A 21,166-nucleotide genomic window follows, 5' to 3' on the forward strand; every position below is an offset into this window, starting at 1 on the left:
AAGTACAGGCACACAAAAACATGCAAGCATAAATTCTCTAGACATTTTGTGCATTATTTACCCAGCTTTAGCACCAGATGATTCACAGGGTAACAGAGAGCTGCACCTTATAAAAGAGCCTAAAGAAAATAATCTCTGTTGACAATTACAAAGGGACAGGGTTATGTGACAAATTGAGCAGTCCAAATAAAGCACGGCTGGAAGGGGTTACCAGCCGATCATGCTACCATACATCTAGGCTATGCGAAAACTGACTGGGTGCCTCACAGCAGAATATTAGTAATTCACTCTATCAACCTGATGATAATTAAAAGAAGTGAGGGGAGAAAATTGTTTACCATCTGTATGATCTCCTCCAGTGTTATCTGATTGTCTCCTGGATCTTCCTGAGTCAAAGTCCTATGCAATGGAAAGGCAGTGTTACTTTAGCTGAAAGAACAACAGGTTGTATACATTTCTTGGCTCTGGGGGTATGCAGAGGTCTTCCAGGGGTACATCAACTCATCTAGATATTTGCCTAGTTTTACAACAGGCTACATAAAAAGCACTACCCAAGTCAGTAAAAAACTACAGTTTCATACAGACAAGGACTTGGTTATACTGCTCTATATACTATACACTGACATAGAAGTACCATATTTCTATTCCAATTGATTAATTTTAAAGCTCCCTGGTAGAAAGGAGAAAGTCAGCCGTTGTTCAGTAACAGTGGCTGGGACACTTCTGTATTTTTACCTCTGATTTTGTAAGCAAGCAGTTTTTGAGTGAGGTGAAACTTGGGGTACGCAAGACAAATCAGCCTCCTGAGAGGGGTACAGTAGTCCAGAAAGACTGAGAGCCGCGGGTCTAGAACACAGCTTTACATTTAGAGTTTCATTCCGTGGATATTTTGATAGAGTAAACTTTTAGGAGTATGGAAGAAGCTGCTTCTGTGGAGTCAGATTTGTCATTTTACTTATTTAAAAAGAAAAAGTTAATGCGCCAAACTGTGACCTCAGATCCCTGTGAGTCCAACTCCCACTGGGGTCAGTAGGGGTCTGCAGACTTAGCCCCGCACACTGAAAAGGTGTGAGCCAATACCGTCCTGTGTGAAGTGGTGGGTCTGTTTCTCTTTCCCACCGGTCTACATGGCTATTCCACCCCAGTGCCTCCCGTTGACTTCGGTGGGAATGCCACATGCTGAGTGGGCAGAGGATCAGTGTAACAAATGCGTTCCTGCACACAGGCAGCGCCATCCTAATGTCAGTCGGACAATGACTGAACGGAGGCAGATCCGCACGCTGCCTTAACTCACTAGCGCACCATACGGACAGGCCCGCTCATGCGCACAAAGCACATGCCAAACAGCGACAGCCCTGGAGGATGGGAACCGTGTGCCTGGCTCCCAGCCCCACGAGTTTTCTAGCTAAGGCTTTGGGCCTGCAGGTGCTCGTGCGCAGGGAAGCGAGGCATGCCGGGCTGCTGCTTTCCAGATCCAGGGCGATAGGAGACTGTCCCTGGTGCAGAGAAGGGTAAGCATGAGCCGTAGCCCTGTGTACTGAGACAGCAGCACATCTCAAACCCCCCCCCCCCCACTTCTCTTCACTGCAAGGTAAGAGAAGAGGTAGCGTGTGTGTAGGGAATGGGCAGCCCGTGGCATGCCCAGGAGGCCACGGCATGGCTCAATCCCGCCATCAGGTACTCCGGCGCGGACAGCTCCTCCTGCGCAGGGTGTCACTGCAGTCAGCAGGCCTCCCCGCAGGGATAACACACCGTGCTGCAGTGACTGTTTGCAGGACTGGCCAACAGGTTTTACTGCGAGGATCCCTGGGTCTTGAACCCGGGTCTGCGGGTCCCCAAGCAGCCTGCACAGCCACCGTCCGGGGGCTGGTTAGTAACTAGTGGGCTGAGTGGCCAATGGAACTCTGGCCCCACCAGAAGCACCGCCCACAGGCGTCCTGATCGGAGGAGCGCCCGGCTCCGATTGAGCCAGCTGCCATATTTAAGCCAGAAGGAGGCACAGGAAGTTCTGTCCAACTGGGCGAATTCCTGGCTGGCTGCTACCTTGGACCCTGCCGCCTCACCTGGCTCCTGAGCCCGGCTCTCCTGACGGGTCCTGGTTCCTGCCCCGTCTCCGACTTTTGGCTTGACGCTCTGACTCTGGCTCTGAGCCTGACTCTGACCACTTGGGGTGACCACCCAAGCCCCAGTCGTGACACTTACTCCTGGTGCTGACCTTTGGAACTCTCTCCTTCCTCAGGGCTCTACCAGCCCTCAGAGCGGGTCATCAGTCCCACCTTCTCTCCCTCACCTGTGGGGAGCTGGGTGTTGGGCGGGGCTGGCAGAAGTGGTGTGGGACTCTGGATATCATGGGCGGGGAGGGGTGGGTGATTTATGCTGGGTTATCTGATTCAACTGGGGGGGACTGAAGGATGTGTTTGTTTAGTATGTTGTTCATGGAGTATTGACCGGCGCCCAGGGCCCTGGAGGGGCTGTGCTCTTTCATTGGAGCTTGTAAAAATCTAAATATACAAACTCAGTCTGGGCAGGGAGTAACTTGCTGCTCTTACAGTAGTGTCACTGAACAGAGAATCTGGCTCATCTTTGATGTTTGCTTCCCGAATCGTATAATCTAATTACTGGTAAAACTGCTCAAAGAACATGTTACTCCCCCTCCATCCTGGGTGAAAGCAGGTGGTAGCTGCTAACAACAGCATAATGCTCTGGGAAAACATGCATTCCCACTAATAAGCCTTTACCTTATAATGTTGGCTGCTGCTTTTCTCTCCTGGGTCAGGAGCTCAGGATCATGGATAACTTCTTCCAGAAAGCTGATCACTTTACATTTTAGTTCATCATTGGTTTCAAAGTCCTGCCAAAAGCATGTACAGTTAAAGGGTTTCACGCATTTTATTCAGATTATAGTACATTACAAGCAGGTTCACTGTCTTATTTCCCTTTATAAACCTCTCCGCGATTAATCACTATGGTATCTCTGCCTGCAAGAAGAGACAGAACATGCTGTCTGCTCCTCCTAAGGAAGAAAAACAGCTTGTCCTCTTGTCAGTTACAATCTGTTTGTGCCGCAGAAGATCTTCAAGAGAGGAATTGAAAAGGGAGGGCCCTGCACCCACTTTGGTCTCTGCATTTGCATGAACGGCATCTGGACAGAGCAGAGTTTGGGGCACGACTGTTAATAAACTGCGGTGCTCCTGTGGCTCCACATGCCACCAAAAGCAATGCCAGCGCTGAGAGGCAGGAGAGAGAAAGGGGAATGGTGCCCCAGGGAGCTGAGCAGCCCTCAGGCCATTTCAATCCCGAACACGTTTTACTAACCTCTTCCTGCAACCCCTTCCTCTTGCACACAAAACCCAACCCACTGTTATGACCCAGCCTTGTATTTTGGTACCCGGGTTGGACAAACAATGAGGGTTCTGTTGGTTTGGATGCTCAGTACATGCTACGTTGCTGTAACATCAGTGACTGTTCTGTTTTGCATCTGCAGATTCCTCAGCCTCCCCTCTTCAGCAGCTCGGAGCTTTTCTCTCCTTGTGCAAATTATACAAACACAGGGAAAGGCAGTTCTTCCAGCTGATGGCCAACATGCTCAGCCAATAAGCGTACAGTGGCATTCACCCCCAAGCAGAGAGCACCCCCAAGGCCTATTAAGGGGTGTACAGGGCCCTCTGCACTGGGTGAATTTCACCGTAATCAACAGGACTGCTCATTGTCCCAGTATTGTTCAGTAAAATCTCATCCTATTGCCTCAGTGCAGCCTCTGCCTCACACAGCCATAGAGACGCGCAACCATCCCTTTGTCCCAGGGCTAACAAGTACCTGCGAGTGTTTGGAGACCCAGTGGCGCAGAACATTGAGCACTCTGTTGGTTGCAGCTCTCCTTATCACGAACTCTTTGTCCCCATTCCTTTGGTCAGGGGGAAAGCCTAAAATCATTGCAAAGAACTTAGCACATATACAATTATTTTAGGAATTACTTCAAATATTAAGTTTCAGAGGAGCAGCCGTGTTAGTCGGTATCCGCAAAAAGAACAGGAGGACTTGGGGCACCTTAGAGACTAACAAATTTATTTGAGCATAAGCTTTCGTGAGCTACGTGTGTATGGTAACACCCATTGTTTCATGTTCTCTGTGTATATAAATCTCCCCACTGTATTTTCCACTGCATGCATCTGATGAAGTGGGCTGTAGCTCATGAAAGCTTATGCTCAAATACATTTGTTAGTCTCTAAGGTGCCACAAGTCCTCCTGTTCTTTTTTAAAAATATTAACAATTTAACAGAAATCATGTGGAACAGCCCGAATGGCCAGTTAATCCCTTACATTTAAAGGGAAACTCTGAGAACTAACCCTGTTTGTAGGCAGAGGCTCTGGCGGGCACACGAGAGAGCTGTGTGCATTCAAGCACTTGGATTTGGGTGTGCAAACAAAACTGCACATGCAAATGGAGACTCGGCATTCGCATGTGCAAATGGATGGGTGCAATACAATACACTGATCATCACCTGCACAGGGCTAAATCCTCTGGGACCCCTTTCTCTCAGAGTCCATCCTTCCCACTGTGCCCAGCTACCGCACAGGTGAGTAGCCATGTTTTAGCTGCTGGTCCCCTGGTGTGGTGGGGCACCCCCCATCCCTGCAGTGGAAAGGCTAACGAGCATTCCTGTACTCAGGTGCCCCTACAGAACGTGCTCCACCTGGAGAAGTGGCGTTTAAATGGGTGAGACTGGTCGCAGAAGGGGGTGGGGAGTTTTCCCAGGGACAGGGAAGGCTAGTGCCCAGGAACAAGGCGAGCTCAGCCTGAGGCAGTTGCTAACCTTTCCCTTCAGCCCCCTGTTTGAGGCAGTCGGACTTGACAAGATGCATACAAGCGAAGGCCCTGGGGGGCTGCGGGGGTGGGGCGGGGAACCGCTCCTAGAGGCTAATGAAGGGGACTGTCAATCGAGCTCTGAAAAGGACTCGAGGAGTGAGGGGAACTCCCGCCGAGAACAATGAGATTGCCCACAAGTGGGGGCTCATGTTGGGCACCCAGGGGCAAGAGACTCAAAGCTACCACGGCTTAAGCCCAAGCTGAGGGCCAGCCGACTACACCTGGCCACATGCTCTCTGCTGCAGCATGATCTAATATGCAGTGGGTTGTCCTTTGTCCTTAGTCTATTTTTTTTAAGGGAAGCATCCTATTGAATAATATGGGATGATGCTGCATTTATTTGAGGGAACAGTAACCAGAAACAGCGGTGATGGTCGCCCTATAAATAAACTCTTTGTCCCATACTCCATAGCTGTGTAGCTCACGGTTCTCTTCATGTGGGAGAACTGCAACCTGCCCCAAGCTACAGAGCATTGTTCTCCCAAGTGCATCCTCACCTGCACTTGCTAACGACATCCTTCTATATTTCTCCTTGGTCGGGGTGCCTTCGTTGGCTCCAGCAGTCGCAATCGCAAAAGCGGAAGCAGCTGACAGGGCACTGCGGTTATTGTCAAGCTCCCGGCAAGACGTCATAACGACTCCATTGTTATAAGAAAACAATGAGAAATCTATAAAAGGAAGCGGGAGAACTAGGTCAGGCACAGAAGGTAAAGGTCGTCTCCTCAGCTTTACCCGTTCGTTTACCCATTTCCCCATGGGACAGAATGCTGCCCTTGGAAACGCATGAGCAGCATCCCCAGAATTCGTAGCCCAACTGCCACCTTCTCAGCTTTAGCAGGGCGTAAACCAAGAGTGTTCTACAGAAATTCAAAACATCTACCACGGGAGAGTTTACGAGAGGAGTCTATCCTCCCCCTAGGCTTTATCAAATGTCTCACTGAACGACAGAGTTCTCTGTTCAATCCCACAGAATGGGGGTTAAAACGTACAGAATGCTTTCACGTTCTCTAGGCATTGCCCCACAAAGCTATGCAATACTTATTTCTTGTGTGCACAGTCTATTATCTCACAAATCTCTACACACGCCCTGACCCCTTTATGGGATGCAGGCCTAGTTTCCTCCCTGGCACACCTAGCACAGCATAGAAGTTTGAGGCAGACCTAAACGATGATGCAGCACTGATTCTTAGGCCTTGCAGTTCAGAGCCCAGGCTGAATGGCTTCACAAAGGGGCTCTGGCTAACACACTCCAGTTGTTGCTCAGGTTGCTAACACCCTCAGAAAGGAGAAGAGAACTATTTCTGACAAGACACTCAAAGAGCGTGGCTCCTAGCGTCACCCCAGAGCTCACATCATCACAGGAACATTCACTGCAGAATGCATTGCAGCCCTGGAGGAAGGTACTCATCCACTGGGCCAGAGTGAAACATCTGCAGGACACAGGTGCAACTAGACAAAACCCTGCCCTTCACCATTCTTGTAGGAAAAAAAAAAATCAAGAGAAAGGTCCTGCTTCTCTTCCCATGTACACCAGTTTTACACCAGTGTATTTCCACTGACTTCAATGGAACTTCTCCTGATTTACTCCAGCAGAGCTGAGAGGAGAATCAGGTCCAAAGATCCTAAACGTAGTGGTGCAAATATCCCAGGTGCTAGATGACTTTCTGCACACGTTACCTGATGAATTTTTGCATTTGACGGCTTTAGGAGTAGTTGGAGATTTCGTTGGCGAGGTCTCCGTTTCTGCTTCATCGCTCTGGTTTGGATCAGTGTCTGACTCCTCCCGAACTGATACCTCGGAACCTGGAGGAAACAAGGAGCTGGTTCAGACTCCCCACTTGTAACTGTTGATACTGCAGCAAAACAAGGTTTGGAAGCCGGTGTGAACCAGGCACGGTTTAGCGCCTTCAAATCTCTCTACAGTCCAAAAGGGACTCGTTACCCTGCTTTATTCAGCACTGGACACACGAGAATCAAAAGCACCAAAGTTCTGTTGCCTGAGAATTATTTTTGGTTTTTCTTTGGTCCTGAATTCTAAAATGTTTTGCACAATTAAACTGGTCACTGTCTGACCTGGGTAACCCACAAGCCTTTACACAGCACAGAAAGTTATTCAGCTTTTAGTTGCCACACGGCATGTAAATAACTTCAGCTGACGGTGTTCCTGGGGTTTGGAAGTTCTATGCTGAAATGTCTGCGTCGGGCTCAGAAGATGGAGGCTCTGTTTATTGGTGGTGAACATGGTAACAGAACTGCTGAGCAACACAACAGCCTAGTGCAAATTAAACGTAGGTGTAAGGTCACTGGGATGGAATAGATGGTTAATGGTGTAACGCGGGGAATTTATACTGGTCATCCACTGAAAGCTTCAGGCCAAATCACTACGTATAATGGGAAGTGGGGTTCCATGATGCCTATCCTACCCCACTTGCACATCCCATGCTGTGACGAAGTGGGACTGTTCTTAATGTTTCCTCTGAATAGTGTGGGGGTGCCTCAGTTTCCCCCAGGCAGTTCTTAAGTATCTAGGGGGTGGAGTAAGGGTGTATGATCATTGCAGAGCCCTAGAGGGCAGGTGTGTGCAGGAGTCTGGACACAGAGAATGGCCGACACCCTGTTTCCTGGCAACTGATGGCCTGAGCCCTTCCCCCCCTGCAAGGTGAGAGCTGAAGGGTCCGAGAACAAAGGAATCAGGTGACCACCTGGCCCGGGAAAGGAACAAAGCCCAGAGGAGGAGGGGCTGGAGGGAGTTTCAGTTTGGGGCTGGCTGGGACATGGAGTGAAGTGCAGACGTGGTTGTCTGGCTCACTACCCCCCAAAATGGACCCAGCTGAGGGGTCCCGTTCTCTGCACCTGCAAGCTCTGTGTTAGACCATGTTCCTGTCGTCTAATAAACCTTCTGTTTTACTGGCTGGCTGAGAGTCACGTCTGACTGCGAAGTTGGGGTGCAGGACCCTCTGGCTTCCCCAGGAGCCCCGCCTGAGCGGACTCGCTGTGGGAAGCGCACGGAGGGGCAGAGGATGCTGAATGCTCCGAGGTCAGACCCAGGAAGGTGGAAGCTGTGTGAGCTGTGTGTCCTGAAGACAGGCTGCTCACAGAAAGGCGACTGCCCCAGAGTCCTGACTGGCTTCATGGGGAGCAGTTCCAGAGCATCGCCCAGGGACTCCGTGACACATGCCATCTCAGAATGTCACCACATGGGCCTTTGGTCTTCTGCCTGGCTCAGGGCCTCTAACTGTGTGTATCCAATCACCAGTGGGTACAGTTCATGAACCAAGGTCAGAGTGCACTTTGTACACTCAAATGATAACATTTCCACACACAAGATGAGGTGTGTGCGTACAAATGAGAGTGCCCTCAGGACAGCAGGGGGCCTAGTGGTGTTCACAACCCAAGTGAATACCAAGTGAAAATGGGGCAGATTCTAGGAGGCGCATGTGTTAATTGGGAGTAACTAGTTATAGATCTGTCCATCTCTTTCTTAGCATTTCCCTTTCAAACAACGTTTTCTAGACTTTTGAGGCCAGATTCTTAGCTAGTGTAAATCCTAGAATCGTAGGACTGGAAGGGACTTTGAGAGGTCATCTAGTCCAGTCCCCAGCACTTGTGGCAGGACTAGGTATTGTCTAGACCATCCCTGACAGGGGTTTGTCCAACCTGCTCTTAAAAATCCCCAATGATGGAGATTCCACAACCTCCCTGGGCAATTTATTCCAGTGTTTAACCACCCTGATAGTTAGGAAGTTTTTCCTAATGTCCAACCTAAACCTCCCTTGATGCAATTTAAGCCCATTGCTTCTTGTCCTGTCCTCGGAGGTTAAGGGGAATAATTTCTCTCCCTTCTCCTTACAGCAACTTTTTATGTACTTGAAAACTTTCATGTCCCCTCTTAGTCGTCTCTTCTCCAGACTGAACAAACCCCATTGTTTCAATCTTCCCTCATATGTCATGTTTTCTAGACTTTTCATTGTTTTTGTTGCTCTTCTCTGGACTTTCTCCAATCTGTCCCCATCGTTCCTACAATGGGTGTAGCTCCACAGAAGTCAAAGGTGTTAAGCTGATTTACACCAACCGGGGATCAGGCTCTTTGTCTTTGATAACTTCCAGGGAGATGCTGGCAACGTCAAACCAGGAATTTTCACTGACCTGTGATAAACCACGGCACACACCAGTAACACTGTGTTCCCAACAAGACAAGTTGGGACGGTTTGGGAACATGTTTGAATCGTGGCTTGTGACATGCTTCTCCCAGCAGCAGTCTGACATGAGCCTCATTTAATTCAACGTACTGGTAGTAGCTGACCCTGCACTCCTTAGCCAGGCCAAGTTCCCATCTCTGCCCTCACTTGCACCATGCAACTGGGCTGGCGCAAAGGGGTGGGGGCCTGGATTTGGCGAAGGACAGGCCAGTTCTGAGTGGTATCTGCAGGATTGGCTCCCTACTGGCGCCGCTTGGACACAAAGGGAGAGATTTTTTAAAGCTGCCCTTTGCTCTTTCCCCCACAAACTGCAGGTGCAAATAACTGTGACTTTGTCAATCAGATGGAGAGAAACGGTGCCAGGCCTGCCAAGTTAATATGCTCTTCCCGGTCCTTGATCCGACAGGCTCTGGTCAGATCCTTAGAGCTGTACCTGGCAGGAGACCTGGCTAACGTCGGGTGGGTGTTTAATCCCAAATCCCTGGCACTGAGCAGTTTGAGGGGCTGGTCAGTTTGCCAGGCTCAGAGTGTCCCTCCCCACGGATTGTGCTGTGAGCCAGGGTTACAGTTACACTTGGCCAGGTTTGGCCTCCCCTTCCTTTCTCCTGCTCTGTCTTTCTGGCATTTATAGGTCTGTGTTTTGATGTCAGCTGGGGCTGCCGGCAGCCAGGAGAGTTCACCTTCCGTTTGTGGTAAGACAGCTGTGTTCCCACCTGGCTCAGGCTCTCTTCCTTCAGCACCTTATGGGGGTCTCCATGTGTCCTGGCCTCTCCATGTCGCCTGACTCACACGCCTCAGCTGTTGCTCTGGGTGCCCTGACCCCACTTCTCCACAACCAGGCACTAATGTGTGTGTTCAGCCACCTACAGACATTTTCTTCCCCACGTTAGGTTGGTTGGATTGCCGCATGGTCCCCGCAGGCTGGGGTAAGTTTCATGGCCTCTTGCATGTGAATTATACATTCCTCCTAAAGCCTACAAATGCCACACACTCTTCTCTTGCAAGACAAAACTGGGCCCGTTGCTACTGCCTCCCTCTGCTCAGATCCCCACTGTTTGCCTGAGAACCTCTCACCAGCCTGTGAACTAACAGTGACTTACCTGGCTTGTTCGGAGGAGTCTCCTCTTGTTTTTCAGATGCAGTTTCACCTTCATCAGGTATTTTATTGGGGTAGTTACTGGACACGTAAAGTTTGTTTATATCAAGAGTGGTCTTACTGAAGGGCGACATGGAAGAGGACATGCTTGCATAGCCGTTGGAGGAGCAAGTCAGTGCAGCCAGGTCCAGAGCCTTCCCTCCCGTGATGATGGGGATGTTTAAGGACAGCTTCCGCCTTCGGCTCGGAGAGGATGACTTGGTGATGGACAGCGGGGGAGGGGACGAGAATTTCCGATTTGCTCTTGGAGATTTGGGCGGCTCGCCGTAAAGCAGTTTGGTGTTCTGGCTGCTTGCAAACAAGAGCTCCAGTGACCTGCATTGAAACAAAAGCGGATTCCCATTCATCCCGCTTTAAAGGTAGGGTGACCGTAGGTCCTGTTTTGGCTGGGACAGTCCCTTTTTTAAGCCCTGTCCTGGCTGTCCTGACTTTTTTTGGCAAAACTGGGCATTTGTCCCTTTTGCTCTTGCCAACTGATGATCAGCCAAAAAAGCGAGGTGCAACCCTTAGTGGGGTGCGACCCCTAGTGGAGTGCAGAGGAACATGTGAGGGGGAGGGGGCAAGCAGCAACGCCAGCCCTGAGTGGGAGGGAGGGCTTGGGAGAGCGTCTGGGGCTGGTGGCAGGGGATCTTGGGCCAGCCCTGCATGCAGGAGGTAAGGGGGCCTCGGGCTGGTCTCAAGCGGGCTGGAGGTGGGGGGGACCTTGGGCCATCCCCAAGAAGGCAGGCAGCAGGAGGGGCTCGCATGACCCACTATTCAGCCCAAATCTTCCCCTTCCTAATTCTGCCTCTTATTCCTCGTTCCAGCCCTTTTCACTGTTCTGAAAGACTCTGCTTTCTCCTTGATTTCTGTAGACTTATTTTCCCAAGTCATTGCTTAGCCAAAGCTAAAAGTAGCTAACTCTTGCAACACGGTGGATAAATGGGGGAAGCTGTGTCATTACAATATGAGCAGTAGTAACAGTAGTGTTCAAATTATCAAGGAACTTTAAAGAACAACACTCCAGCCAAATGAAATTCATAATGGGGTGGGCGGGCGGGTGACATCTGAGCATTTTACAGACAGGGAACTGAGACACAAGTGAATGTATGTCTTGCCCAGCATAACCCAGCAAGGGACTGAGGGAGCCAGGGATAAAACCCAGGAGTCCTAACCTCAGAGCCCCTTCTCTAGCCCCCAGATCACAGGCCACTTCCCCTGGGTGTCAGGGCTCCGGTTCACGCACAGAGGAGGCTGAGCAGCCTCACCTGGCAGGAATTGCACTGATGGGTTTCTTGTAGATAGTGATGAGTTTGTCCAGAACGACCACCGCCGTGGTGAACACCCGGTACGAATGCAGAAACGTGTTGAGAAAGTCGATGCTGAGGAACCGCAGGTCCGTCAGCCTCTCTAAGAGCCGCTCCACGCTTGCATAGCGGATCTGAAGGACCTTGCAGGAATTCATCGTTTTACTGAACCTAATGTCGACATCGTCACAATACAAGCTGGCATCAGACCTGCGGGGGATACAGAAACTCTCTGATCCAGCCTGGAGTGACACCACTGCGCTGTGTAGGCAGATACACTTCACCTGGATATACCTACGTGGGGTGCAGAGTGAGACAGTACTGACTCCCCACGGTTAACTGAACACTGGTGTTCTCTTGGAGAGCCTCTTAATTAACGTTCTGATTTGTGAGCCTCCCAAGGGGAACGTGACAATCGCCATCCCAGTGTGCATGGAAACACTCTGGGATATGCAAAAGCAGCAGATTTGCTGTAAACGAGTTAAACTTTGAAGTTCTGCAGTGTCTGCGGTGTGAGAAAGCAGCTGAGCAGAGCGGCCCAGAGCCCCTGCCCCCGGGAGGGGTTTGTCAGAATTTAGGGATGCGCACACTCTTACTGTGGCTTCCACACAACCAGGCGCCTCAGAGAGGGTGCAGGACGGCCACGCATCGGCTGGAGCCTGAATCAGCAGGAATTTTCCCATGCAACAGACGCAGGTGTGCAGGCTGCACCGCCCTGGAAAAGGCACAGAGGACTCCCCAGGCCATGCCAGGCTGGCTGGGTACGGGGAAGAGGGCAGAGCCATAGCCCCGCCCTCCCCGAGATGCACTAAGATCTGTGGGGTTACCGCAGGGATGAACTGGGCTTATCCCCATCTGTCACAGGGAGCAAAGGGTCAGCCAAGAGCGAGGCTCAACGCTGCTTTGTGGTCAGGGGAGACTAGAATGAAATGGGGTCGAGGGTGGAAACTTCCTGGCATCAGGGCTATTGGAACAATGTGTACATGGGGGGGCTGAGAGCCAACGACCCAAAGTGGAAACCACTTCAAGCCAGGGGGTGCGGGAGCAGCACCCCCAGCACCTCCAGTTCCAGCACCTACACCTGGCATTGATAAGAGCTAGGACTGACTCGCTGGACTGTGGACCAGGAGGAACATGATGGGTGTCTACTGGAAGATGTCCTGTCATAGAACCATATCCGCTTGGCCTGGTTGCTAGTGTACTGCGAGGTAGGGGACTCTGGTTCCTTCCCCACCTTCATCGCCCCCATACCCATTTCATCTGTATTTTAGAAAACATTACATCAGTAATAATTATTGCCAGATCACTGACAAAGAAACCATAGAATCCTAATGCCCAGAATGGAATTACGCCAATGTAAAGGCCTGTGAGCAGCATGGGAGGAGACCAGGAGAAATACACACTGCACCAGTATATACGGCATCCACAGAGGTAGCTGCCTTTCTATTTCCTTGAGCCCTTTCTTTTTAATCTTTTGTTTTTCCCTTTCTTTATTCCTCCGCATGTGTCCTCTTGAAGCTCCCCCCTTCCCACACAGCTCCTCCCACCTCCCTTCACACAGCCCTGAGCAAATGTCCTCTCCCCAAACACCACCGACAAAACCCTGCTAATGTGCTTCGTTACCTCAACAGAGCACACAACAGCTCCTAGACACAAAGAAAAATCTCCAGGGCCCCAAACAAACATCACAGGCCTTTGTTGTAGAATGTCTCCTCAGCCTTGCTCATCACTAACTGTTACAATATTTCTATGGTGGTCATCGATTACTGGTGTGTGACAAGTAGGATTACATACAAAGGGTTTAGTCTTGCACTGATTAAGCAGGCAAAGCTCCCACCGGCTTCCAAATGGAGCCAGCTCAGTGAGTTGAACGCTATGGGGTCCAAAGCGAGTTCTGCAGGTTCAGGGGCAGAGTTAAACCCAGGTGCCTCTGTAGCCAAGCTACATTTGCACAGGCACTCAACGTTACACGTCTCCCAACGCACAAAGCACTTACTTGATCATCTGGGGAACGGTGACTTTTGAGTTCTCCTCAAATGCATTCATCATGAGGCCATTGCATCGAATGTTGTCTACACACTGAAACACAGAAGGGTCAGGGGAATGGAGAACGCAAGTTACACTGGAAAGAGAATTTGTTTCGAGGCTCGATATAGGATTTGATCAGTTGCTGAGATCACAGCATAAGCGGACGGTGATGTTGAACTAATCCAAACTGGATACATCCTCACTCATTTTATCTGCCAAGGGCCATTTGATATGAAATTGATGCTCAAAATGCTGCTTTCCTCAGATACGAATGGCAATAAATACTGGGTGACCAGAGGGAGAAGAGTTCATGGCGGTCAGTCTTTATTCCAGTTGCTAGTGGAGAAGTTACAGAGAGCTACACAAATTAGCTTTTCTTCTAATGCAGGATTTGGCATATTTAGACTGAAACTATCAGAGGTGGACTGGGCAAAACCACAGACAGGGATCTCCAGAAATGCTCTCTCCACCTCTGTTCTCCCAGTTAGACTCTTCCAGCCCAAGTCTCCTCCCAGAGGACTCTGCCTGATAGTCCTGGTAGAAATACTCTCTCACACCTTAGTCTGAGTGCCCTGACCCCTCCTCCTCTGCCGGTTACACACTATATGCCATGTTGCTGTAGCTGTGTGGGTCCCGGGATACTAGTGCAGAAGGTGGGTGAGATAATCTCTTATTGAACCAACTTCTGTTGGTGAGAGAAACCAGCTTTCAAGCTGCCCTACTTGTCTCTCTCACCAGCAGAAGTTGGCCCAATAAAAGATATTACCTGGCCCACCTAGTTTCAGTTATATACTCTATGGCAGCCTCTCTCAGCATGTGGCCTACACCTGCGTATCTAAGGTTCCTGCCTATATCTATCCTGGGAAGCTATGATAAGAGTTAAACATACTACACTGCTTCCTCGCTGAAAAATACAGGACATTGCACAGCAAAAAGGTGGCTAAGAACGAGATGTTATAAAAATCTGCCATTGAAATCATTCATTTTTCTCTTCCTCCCAGCTGGAAGAGCAGACCATACATTTCACGTAACCATATGGGCCCAACTCTTCACTTCTTTGCACCTTGTGGCATCATGTATGGTCTGCAAAGTGAGTGCAAAGTCGGTGTAAATTGCTGCCACTGGTGGGAGTGAGTGGGAAAGTCAGAGCTGGAAGCCTTTTATGCTCTTTTTGCACAAATGTAAATGACCCGCTGGCTGCACGGGAAGGGGGGGTTGGGCCAATAGTATTTTTCCAAATGGAATGGACCCCAATTTTAACATAGATTTACTCCCACCTTTGATGTGTGCGTGTGAACTGCCAAGTGGCCAGAAAGGCCTGAATTCAACAAAATAAAATAAGAAATAAGAATTATTAATACTTCACATGGCACTTTCTCCTGATGCTCTAGTTATTTTAATGACTTCAACCTCACAATACCCTCATGAGTTAAGCACTGTCTCTATTTTTCTAGATAAGAAAAGTGATGCATAGAAAGATTAATGCAGATGTTCTCCAACTCAGGTGCCTAAAGTCAGGCATGATACCCATATGTGAGCTTCCAAATAAATGGCCTGATTTCAGAGGCAGTAAGCAATCTGCAACAGCCATGGAAACCCAGCGGGACTCTGAAATCAGCCCACCTCGTTAGGTGTCCAAAAATGGATTGGTTTTTTGCTCGATTTCTTCTTACCTGACTGATATCACTGGTCCATGCAGCCTTTTCTTGCCTGGACGATGCCACCAAGATAACAGTAAAGGATGGAGAATCCTTTGGTTCCACTACAATTTTGAAATCAAGATGGTCTATGTCTTGCCCTGATGCTTTTGCTTTGTAATAGACAAGATAAACAAGCAGAGTAAGGTTTGAGGGTTTTTTTCTAGGACATTTTCCAATAGGCTTGTAAACAACATTTGCACTTTGTGGTTTTGTTCGGCCATGGCATGCAGAGTTAACCGTGCAGAGGATACAAATTCAGAGCCTAAGCTTCCATGTTGGCCATGAATCACCAACTCATACTGCTTTCCTCTTCTCCTTCTCGCAGATGCAAGGAGCATCATTACTGGGGGGAGCCTGTGGATTTGTGCTTTCATGCAGAGAGAGCAAACCCATACTTTCATTCTGAATAGCTTTTTTTGGCTGACCAAAGTGAGGCCCTGTTCTCAACTTGATGGTATCTGGCTCTTTCAATGCAATACCTTTTGAATGCTGCATCCGATCAATTCCAAAACTTCTGGGAATGTTTTAGGCATCAGTGGCCCAAATCCTATTGATTTTGGTCAAAATGAGAAAGCCAGAAAGGAGAAATGGGGAACACATACAGCCCCATGCGTCCGGTTAGCAGAGCCATCATCCTCAGCCAGGTCTGTAATTATCCATAGACCACAGAACTGGGTTACACTCTGTTTATCCTCCCAATAGAGTTTAACACCCTGAGTGACTTTGCGAAATAACAGTGGGTGGAAGGGGGGCCATGCAGAACCCCTAGCATGAGCAAGGGGAGTGGGCTGAGAGGGGGGTGGGTGGGAGCATGACCCACAGGGATCTTGTGGGGGGAATGGAGGGATGGAAAGAGCCCCTGAGGTAAGCAAGGAGTGTGACCTACAGAGGCAATAAAGTGGGGGACTCCCCAGTTTTAGATTAAGGAAAAGCCAAGAGGCTAGTTTTGAGAACTTGGCTGCAAACGTTTGGCTCCCTGGGTCACTCCTCCAACCCGACAGCCAGGTGTGCGGCTGTCACAGGTGGGCGGAGTTTCGCCACACTGCTCTTAGTTTTATGAGGAAGATTTTGAAGAGGACAGAAAATAGCAAGCTGAGTTTTCCATGACAAAGACTGTAATTAGACAGGGCTTGCTGCACTCCTACAGCAGCCTGGTTTTATTAGGCCATTAACACTGCAGTGCGTGACGAGATTGGCCACCTTCGGAAGGTTATATTTAGGGTGACCATCCACCCCGTTTTTAAAGGGACAGTCCCATTTTTTGGGACTTTTTCTCATATAGGCTCTGTGACAGGGTCGGGCCAGATAGCTACAGGAGAGTGACAGAAGGCAGATATATTAGCCCCAGGTTAAATAGGTCCCTTTTCCCTGGGTAAGGTAACAGGGAAGGTTCCAGAACAATCACAAACTTTCTGGAAACAATTAAGGCAGACAGGCTGATTAGAACACCTGCAGCCAATCAAGAAGCTGTTAGAATCAATTAAGGCAGGCTAATCAGGGCACCTGGGTTTTAAAAAGGAGCTCACTTCAGTTTGTGGTGTGCGTGTGAGGAACTGGGAGCAAGAGGCGCTAGGAGCTGAGAGTGAGAACGTGGACTGTTGGAGGACTGAGGTATACAAGCATTATCAGACACCAGGAGGAAGGTCCTATGGTGAGGATAAAGAAGGTGTTGGGAGGAGGCCATGGGGAAGTAGCCGAGGGATTGTAGCTGTCGCACAGCTGTTCCAGGAGGCAGTCTAGACAGCTGCATTCCACAGGGCCCTGGGCTGGAACCCGAAGTAGAGGGTGGGCCCGGTTTCCCCCCAAACCTCCCAGCTCCTGGTCAGACACAGGAGGAATTGACCTGGACTGAGGGGTTCATGAAAACGGCCAAACTGAGGGCTGCCGTGAAGCTCCAAGGTGAGCAAATCCACCAATAAGCGCAAGACCCACCAAAGTAGAGGAGGAACTTTGTCACAGTGCCTATTACCCCCCACCCCCGTCCCGTTTTTTCACAGTTGCTATCCGGTCACCCTAGTTATATTTGCATAGACGTGCCTCTGTTTTGTTCACGGCAGATAATGTATTTGATTCATGACAGCTTGTTTTCCGCTTATGGAATGGCTGCCAGTGGATCACAATGTCCTTGAATTATTCGTTATTTGAATTTGCTCAACCAACTTGTTTGCACTTTTGGTTTTACCCTCTATGGACTGATTGCAAACATCTCCCTGCAAGTCGCTGTCAACTGCCATGAAAACTCCAGCCATGCTGGATGATTGCAAATGGCCTGTGGGTCACAGAGTACGACGTCCGTGTCCTGGTCTGATGAGAATTACTCTTGTATTCAAGACTGTGGCCTTAGAAGCCGCCTGGGCTTGGAATCTCCCAGACGCAGGTGGCAGGTTAGGGAGAAGCAGCTGCTAAGCAGGGTTGGGCCATTGAAATCTTTTCTCTGTCTGGGAGGCGTAGGTTTTGCCTTGGGAGCAAAATGAGTTGATTGAGTTACTGGCTGGACCCCGAATTTATATTTCATTTTCTTGCATCACATACACATAACCTAACTGCACATGCCCTTAATCCTCATCGCAAGCGGATGGTCAGTCCTTATGGGTCTTTTCTAACGCTTCTGGGTCCTGGCTCTGAGGAGGGTTTCGCAGACTTTGCCCCCTTGTTGGGTCAGGCAGCGTCTAAGCCCACACCAAACACGGGGCCAGTACTCGTTTCCAACATGTCTCCTTCCATTAGCAGGTGCGTGAGGAGAGCTCCAAGGAACGCACCCGGGGCTTGCACGCGCCCGAAGGGAATTCTTTTTTAAATTCGCACCAATAATAATGGACAGGGATTTCGGGGGTTGGGTTTGCCCAGCTCCAGCTGATACCTACTTTCTTCATCAGTGCTCTCCTGCTCCTCCATCAAGGTGCAGTCGATGAGAGAGATCACACCATTCTGAAAGAGAGGAACAGCCACAGAGGGAAGAAATGTGACACTCGCACAGGCACACATCAATCAATCTCTGCAGAAACCCCTCGGAGGGGCGGCCAGGGGGAGACGTGTCCATCTTCTTTGCTTTTTGAGCCCAGTTCCTGCAAACAGGAACCCACCAGGGTGACTCCTGGGCATAAAGTTAAGTACGTGCTCAAGTGTTTGCAGGATCGGGGCCTTATTTATTACAATTTGAAAGCAGATCCTATTGCCAATGAATTCAGTGTTTTAACTAGTAGAAAATAAGTTATTAAATGCTTGGAAATTGCAATTTTCCCTGTACTGCTGATCAAATGAATTTGTTTATAAATTATTTAATAAGAACAGTAAATTAAGTTTCCCCAAAGTCTGTTGTGATAATCAGCAACTCTTTGCCATGGACTGTAATCTTTCAAACTGGTAATTTAATGTCAGTAAAGAACCATTTTTCTAAGATTCTCACTAAATTAACTGCAAAACATCCATAGACAAATGTGAGTGTCTTGGGAATGGTTTGGAGAAGCCTGTAAGTGTTATGTACAAATTTAGGCCTAATTAAAGATTCCCACTGCATAGATTGTCAGTATTCTCGCAGCAAATCACAAATAACTTCTCTTGCTGAGAACTTGTAATTTTTATCTTAGCACATGACACAGAGCTCATTCCGTAAGTGACAGGATGTCCTAATCACATGCAATACGCTGAACTGCCCTGTTTGATTGCATTTAGACATCTGCAAAGCTACAATTATGTGAGGGAAATTGGCACCTTAAGAAACCTGTTTTAGGAGCTGCAAAGGTGACGGTAATAAGACAGACTATAACCCACATTCCAGACCTACTGAGTTTGATAGGACATTGGAAAGGCTTAGTCTGGCAGGCCTGGCTTCCTGGAGTCCCCCCATCCATTTTACTTTTAACGGAGACAGAAATTCAGCTCCTCAAAGGTATTCAGGTGCCTAATTCCCATTGGGAATCTAGAGTGCTGCAGTTCTCCAGTGGTGTTCCATGGACTATCCATGTCCCACACAGCTGCAGAACGCAGCACTCGGAGAATAAGGCTCTAGGGGACTGGAAGGCTGCTCATGGCAGATCTCTCTCTTACAACACCGCCTGGAAAGCTGTCGCTCTGGAGCATGGCTGACTTTGAAGTCCCACAGTAGAGAAGCCATGGAACTGCTCCTGCTGCATTTCAGGGCCTGGTGGGGTTAAAGCTTTCTAGGACAAAGTATCAGCTGCACCCTCCATTTCCCACTGCCTGCTTCTGCAGTCACAGTTGCTCACTTAGAGGTGGATTTTGTGCACACAGTCAGTTACTCATTCAAACGGAGGGGCAGGGAAATAGGGTCTGGCTGGAGGCCAGTTGGAAATTCCACCCCTGATCTTCATCTGAATGCCGGCATTGCTGTACTGACCCTGCCCAGCAGCGGGGGCGGATGGGTCACCCTGAGCTCCCACAGTGAAATGACACTTCAAAGGGGATTGCTGGGCGAGGTGACTCCCCCCTCCCCCCCCCCCCCCCCCCCGCTTACTGGGCTCGTTATCTGCACGAGTGTGAGAGAATTGGCCCTTTCTGCAATTCGCACCTTGGTTAAGTGTAATTTGCCACCTGAGCCTCTTGTACAGATAATTAAGTGCTTGGAGAAGAGGAAGCATTGTCTCTCGCCCTCCTTCTTCAAGGACAGGGAGCCCAGCCTCCCTCTGGTGATCTTCCCTTTCTCGGACATCGGCACTTGGATGAGGGAACCTGTTGAGAGGACAAAATCCCATTATTGGCCCTTTGTGTCTCTTCTCGCCTGCAGGGGGTGTAGTTAGTTCTGTTTCAGACACACGATGACAGAGTCAGACTGGCAAGGCAGCTGGTGAAGAAAGTAGCCGGATGCCTCAGGCAGGAAGCCATGTGCTGCAAAGGGCAGGAAGACCCAGCTGTCACGGCTGTGAACCAGGGAAGCGGATCAAATGAAGGCTTCCGTTAGCAGCCCTGGCACACAAAGAGTGCTCCGGGGTGAGACATCCCAGGGGCCCCCACACCGACTTTCCCACCCCCAAGGTCCCATGGTGGGGCTGCCGGGGGAGCACTACTGGCGGAGTAGCCATGTAGGGGGGCCTTTGCACACCCGCTGTGCTGCAGGGGGGTCTGTGTGCCACTCTCACTCCATGGCAGGCCCCGAGCCCCTCCAGCCAAGCGTGCTCGACCGCCTCCTGCCACTGGACCTCCGAGCCATGACGTGGTGAGAAGGGGGCCCTTGGAGGCTTGCTGGAGCTCCTCATGACAAGGCCCTTGACTCTTCTCCACATCTAAGGGCAGTAAGGGCAGGGATCCAATACACTGGCGTGTCCCCCACTAAGGGGAAGTCTCTGTGGGAGCCCCGTGGAGAACAGCTGCACCTCACCATGGCTGACCCAAACCTGGGCTGCAATTAGACCTCGGGGAAAAGGCACAAAGAAAGGGATCCATCCACCACGAGCTCTCTGGGGAATGGCCCTGGTACAAAGCCACGTCCTTCACGGGATGCAACGCTTACTAGGAGGCCAGGGCCAGCGAGCTGGAGCCCCAGGGCCAGCCCTCCCTGCTTGGCCCAGCCCTGCAGGGCAGCGTTTGTAAGTTGTGGTGGCACACAAGCTACCAAATGGCTGGTCTGACTGTGGGGGGCTGCCAGAGAGCAGCAGCACCCCGGCCATGCCCCTTTCTCCAGGCCATGCCCACTCCACAGGGCTGGAGGCTAAACTGACTCGCCACCCCGGGCATTCCCCTGGGTGCCGGTTACCAGAAGGTCAGGATCCCGCCCAATACTTGGCACTAGAAAACTATTTCGTGCTATAACACACATGCCAGCTCTGTGGAGCAGGGCAATCCAGGAACAGAGACCGTCCGCACTCCAGTAGGTTTACAGCAGGAATGAATGGTCCCTATTTCTAATGTTACAGCTCTCCACGCAACGTCATGGCACTGTGCCCGACGCGGTGTCACTGTACTGGAAACAGGCA

At 50.0% G+C, this 21,166-nt stretch overlaps 1 protein-coding gene across 2 annotated transcripts in view; it reads right to left on the reverse strand.

The window, feature by feature from the left end:
• RASGRF1 (Ras protein specific guanine nucleotide releasing factor 1) overlaps positions 1 to 21,166 on the reverse strand; it is a 97,677-nt gene that overhangs the window by 27,282 nt on the left and 49,229 nt on the right. For both annotated transcript variants that reach the window (XM_048865870.2, XM_048865871.2), the window contains 11 exons: positions 19,765 to 19,925; positions 18,101 to 18,164; positions 15,210 to 15,346; positions 13,505 to 13,587; positions 11,470 to 11,718; positions 10,167 to 10,537; positions 6,545 to 6,670; positions 5,365 to 5,535; positions 3,817 to 3,923; positions 2,739 to 2,851; positions 339 to 399 (listed from right to left, as the gene is read on the reverse strand). In XM_048865870.2, coding sequence (XP_048721827.1) covers positions 339 to 399; positions 2,739 to 2,851; positions 3,817 to 3,923; positions 5,365 to 5,535; positions 6,545 to 6,670; positions 10,167 to 10,537; positions 11,470 to 11,718; positions 13,505 to 13,587; positions 15,210 to 15,346; positions 18,101 to 18,164; positions 19,765 to 19,925 — 1,643 coding nt within the window. The remainder of the gene's footprint in view (positions 1 to 338; positions 400 to 2,738; positions 2,852 to 3,816; positions 3,924 to 5,364; positions 5,536 to 6,544; positions 6,671 to 10,166; positions 10,538 to 11,469; positions 11,719 to 13,504; positions 13,588 to 15,209; positions 15,347 to 18,100; positions 18,165 to 19,764; positions 19,926 to 21,166) is intronic.

Source organism: Caretta caretta, chromosome 10 (genome assembly GCF_965140235.1).
Source record: "Caretta caretta isolate rCarCar2 chromosome 10, rCarCar1.hap1, whole genome shotgun sequence".
Lineage (NCBI taxonomy): Eukaryota > Metazoa > Chordata > Testudines > Cheloniidae > Caretta > Caretta caretta.